Here is a 4,571-nt window from a genome sequence, read left to right as displayed (position 1 = left end):
CCCTCACCCTGTTGTGAAGGCATGGATAAACTACCCATAAACTACCCATAAACTACCCTCACCCTGTTGTTAAGGCATGGATAAACTACCCATAAACTACCCTCACCCTGTTGTGAAGGCATGGATAAACTACCCATTACCTACCCTCACCCTGTGCAGTTTATGCATGCTGTGGCCTACTGGTTAGGGCTTCGGGCTTGTAACCGAAGGGTTGCTGGTTTGATCCCCGACCTAGTAGGAAACATGTGGATGGGGAAATGGTTGAGCACTGCTGTCCTATGCCCACATTCATGGCTGAAGTGCCCTTGAGCAAGGCACCTAACCCCTCACTGCTCCCTGAGCGCCGCTGTAGCAGACAGCTCACTGCTCTAGGTTAGTGTTTGCTTCACCTCACTGTGTGCTGTTTGTGTTTCACTAATTGGCAGATTGGGGTAAATGTAGAGACCAAATTTCCCTCACGGGATCAAAAGAGTATATACTTATATATTATACTTAGAAAAAAACTCAGTATGGAAGTCTGTCAGTTGATCTCTGTACGGGCTGAGTGTGCCATATACATTTGGGTTGATTTGAGGGTAACACCGATTACTAGTGGAACAGCACAGGTTGCTCTAAATTACCCCCCCACACACACACCTCTTTGGCACCTTGTTGTAAACTCTCCCTATCCAATTATTACTTTCACCATCCCAGATTCCACTCTTGTATGTCAACTAGTAGTACAACAAGCTGTAAACAACCTATAGGGGCCTCTGATCTCCCGCAGAAGAGAATATGGACAACTACACTCCAAAAACGCCAAAAGAGCCTTAACTGTGTTGAATAAGAACAAAGAAATACTCGAAAATAGGTTTCGTTATTTGGGCCTGGCACCACTAGCGGAAAGGGGTGAGGGAAAGACTGGGGACGTCATGAGGAAACTGCCCTCAAACTTGGACAAGCTCTGCGACCGTGTGCGTGCTGCTCGCGCCGCTAGTAGGCCGACGGAAACTTGCCATACCTTGGCCACTCCCCTTTAAAGACCAACAGCATCCCTCCTCGGTAACCGTGTAATTGTTGTTATGGGGAGAATATTGAGACTCTCAATGTAAATCGGATATAAACCAACTATTGAGGAGAACGGAGGAAGTTGGAAACCGTCTGGATTTTCACCCAGACTACTTCACGCACAGTCAAAACGCGGGGCGGAAACGCCTTCTCTCGGGCACTGCTTTTCTTTGTCGACTCGTGCGGAGAAACGGCAACTCTTCGGGCAAGATGAACAGGATAACGGGAAAGGCGAAAGATGCTACGCTCATTGAAATGAACCGAAGAGATTCCCAGATTGGAGGTAAGTTGTAACTTGTATATAATTAAAGAGGGAGCCAAGCAAACACACACACAAGCAGCCCGCGGGACAGTGAGCGCAGGTTCGGTGGGATGAAAAGAATCTGAGAACTTTTGCCACTAGGTTTGCGTACTTTTCTCAGAGGAGGAACTGCCGAGACTGACTCCATAAAGACGGGGAATGGAATGGAATATACTATATTTAGTTTTGACCTGACGTTTGTGGGTTACAGCAGAATAGCCTAGGCTGTTATTTCGACAGTTGGAATGTAAGACTATAGCCTACAAAATACAAGACTTGAGTTACATATCAATACTATTATCTTAATTTCCTTTAATGTAGACAATGTCAGCAAGTGATGTAATTTCTGACTCAAATAAAACGGCAGAGGCATCTCGTTATTCTTTCCGAATATGGAGGTCGGTGAAGAAGCATGCCAGTGTGGTTCGTAACGTGGCTAGACGTGACTCCTTATTTCACCGTAAATCCAGGGTTTAACTCATTCATTTGTAAATAACATCGTGGTCTTAAGATACGGTTACTAAGGTTATGGTGTTATTTGGCGAGGACCAATATGGACCTCCCTCAGTGAAATTAAAAGTAACGACCAGGTAACCTACCTAATCCTCGTTACACGTATTGGTTGACTAGGAGACCGTTATCTGCCGTTCACGCAAACATATTACTGCCAGTAAATGCTTGAAATCCGCCAATTCTCCCATTCGCACGCAGTATAAGAATGATCCTACTGTGTGTTGAGAGTCGTGTCACTGCCCGGTATATAATTAAGAATCTGCCTTCGGTGTTGAGCAGGGCTTGGGTGGATGCAATCTCATACATCAGTAGCCAAGCAGACCTTGATTAAATCTGAACCGAGGACTCGTTTTCGTGGAATTCCAATGGCAACATTGACAAGATTGCTACTGAGTCAATAATCGTCGAACACATTGGCATTTGTAATGCGATGGCTCTTAGGTCTTGGATTGAGGGTTGGCATTCTGTGTGAATTCTGCACGCGTGCTGTCAGAGTGGCTACGTGTCTGCTTTTCAAGAGAGACCCGCCAGCTACCCAACCTCGTGCACCCGCGACCCCCTCCTACCCAAACCAGCTCTCGCGCTCCGCTCCTCTCTATTCAAAGGACGTTCTTTCCATTCATAACCCATTAGTCACCGCGCGCTGCACAGCACAGGCAGAACGGAGAGCCAGCCCGCCGGGGCAGCCCTGCAGGACTCTTAACGTCACACAACACCACCGCCTCCTGTTGCTACTCACTCACGCTGGGCGCAGCGCTATTGTGTGTGGAGAGTTGGTTATTCCGGGCGGGTTGTTATGCGCGTGAGTGATAACGATGTGGGCTGGTTGTGATGAGCTTCTGAGTGCGACTGACCCCCCCCCCCCCGTGCAGGGGACCCTGACGGAGGTGGCTATCGTATCGACTCTTTAAGTGGTGAGTCCGGCCTCTCGAAACGTGGGAATGGCGTAACCCGCTGCTACACCTCTTTGACTCAGACCGCGTAGTCCCCAGTGACTCAGCTGTGGGGGCTGCTACGGTATCCAGAACTCCTGAAAAATCCCCCTCCCTCCCTCAACACACTCACACACACACACACACACACACACATGCTCTCTCTCCCTCTCTCAACACTCACTCACACATACACACACACACACTCTCTCTCTCTCTCACACACACACCTCCCCTTTTTCTCTCTCCTTCAATCCTGTTCCTACTCAAGCGTGTTTCCTCTTTCTCTCTGTGTGTCTCTCACTCTCTCCACATCACCCACATTCATATACACTCCAATCTGAATGAATTGTGAGTTCCGTCCAGCTGTTGATCATAGTTTGCGGTAGATAAACTGCAGCCTGAACCCAGTCTGGGAGAGTAAACATGGTGGTCAGGGGCAAAGGTGTGGAGGCAGACCTTGAGCTGGAGCAGAGCATGTTCCAGGCCATGTACATGTGGGCCAGTCACACCAACAATTTTCCAAAGTCTGTGTGTTTGTGTGTATCTGTGTGTGTGTGTGTGTGTGTGTGTGTGTATCTGTGTGTGTGTGTGTGTGTGTGTGTGTGTGTGTGTGTGAGTTTTTGTGACCTCCTGGGGGATGTTCAATTCTGTGTAAGTGTGTGTGTGTGTGTTATAGTGTGTGTGTGTATCTGTGTGTGTGTGTGTGAGTTTTTGTGACCTCCTGGGGGATGTTCCATTCCGTGTAAGTGTGTGTGTGTGTTAAAGTGTGCATGTGTGTATGTGTGCGTGTGTGAGAGAGAGAAAGACCTTGAACTGGACCCTGAGCTCTGGGACAGTGGACTCAGAGGTCTCTAGTGGAGCCTCTGCTGGAGGTCCTATAGATTCCTCCATGGTGCTTCCATGACACCATACACAGATCCTATACACTCATAAGAGGAAGCGGGCCTGAACTCGGCTGGATGGCCTGAGGATATATTGCGCACACACACACACGCGCACACACACACACACTATCCTCAGGTGTCTCTGCGTGTGTATGCCGTGTGTATGTGTGTGTGTGTGTGTGTGTGTGTGTTGAAATGTGTCTGTGTGTGTGCCATATGTATGTGTGTGTGTGTGTGTGTGTGTGTGTGTGTGTATGTTGTGCGTATGTGTGTGTGTGTGTCTCTGTGTGTGCCGTGTGTGTGTGTGAGTGTGTTTGGGCGGTGTGTATGTGTGTGTGTGTCTCTGTGTGTGCCGTGTGTGTGTGTGAGTGTGTTTGGGCGGTGTGTATGTGTGTGTGTGTCTCTGTGTGTGCCGTGTGTGTGTGTGAGTGTGTTTGGGCGGTGTGTATGTGTGTGTGTGTGTGTGTGTGTGTGTGTGTGCCGTGTGTTTGGACGGTGTTACTCAATGTCTGAATTGCTGGAAACTGGCAGGTCCAAATGGCAATGGAGAAGTGAAACATAAACATCAAATTTAAACAGTGTTTCTATGTTTATGTTACATGAAGGTGCATACATTAAATCCATACATTCAGATATAGTATGTCACAATACATTATGGTGGGCTGTCTTTTGTTTGGGATGTTGCACCTTATACATTCAGTCTAATGCACTCAGCCCTATGCCTTCAGTAGTGGTGTAGGCCTATAGATAGATAGATAGATAGATAGATAGATAGATAGATAGATAGATAGATACTTTATTGATCCCCAAGGGGAAATTCAATATAGGTTGGAAGAGTGCAGAAATGGAGTATGTAGTAATGTATAATCAAAGCGCCCTAAAGAGTTTTTG

General features: G+C 47.5%; 1 protein-coding gene across 2 annotated transcripts in view; it reads left to right on the top strand.

Annotated features, from left to right (window-relative positions):
• Nucleotides 1-653: 653 nt before the first annotated feature.
• ano5b (anoctamin 5b) overlaps nt 654-4,571 on the top strand; it is a 78,049-nt gene continuing 74,131 nt past the window's right edge. Inside the window, exon 1 of one of the 2 annotated variants that reach the window (XM_042074205.1) lies at nt 654-1,330. In XM_042074205.1, coding sequence (XP_041930139.1) covers nt 1,258-1,330 — 73 coding nt within the window. In that variant the 5' untranslated portion in view covers nt 654-1,257. The remainder of the gene's footprint in view (nt 1,331-4,571) is intronic. The other variant, XM_042074206.1, reaches the window with a different exon arrangement.

This window comes from Alosa sapidissima, chromosome 20 (genome assembly GCF_018492685.1).
Source record: "Alosa sapidissima isolate fAloSap1 chromosome 20, fAloSap1.pri, whole genome shotgun sequence".
Taxonomy (NCBI): domain Eukaryota; kingdom Metazoa; phylum Chordata; class Actinopteri; order Clupeiformes; family Clupeidae; genus Alosa; species Alosa sapidissima.
This window is presented reverse-complemented; position numbering and strand designations above follow the sequence as displayed.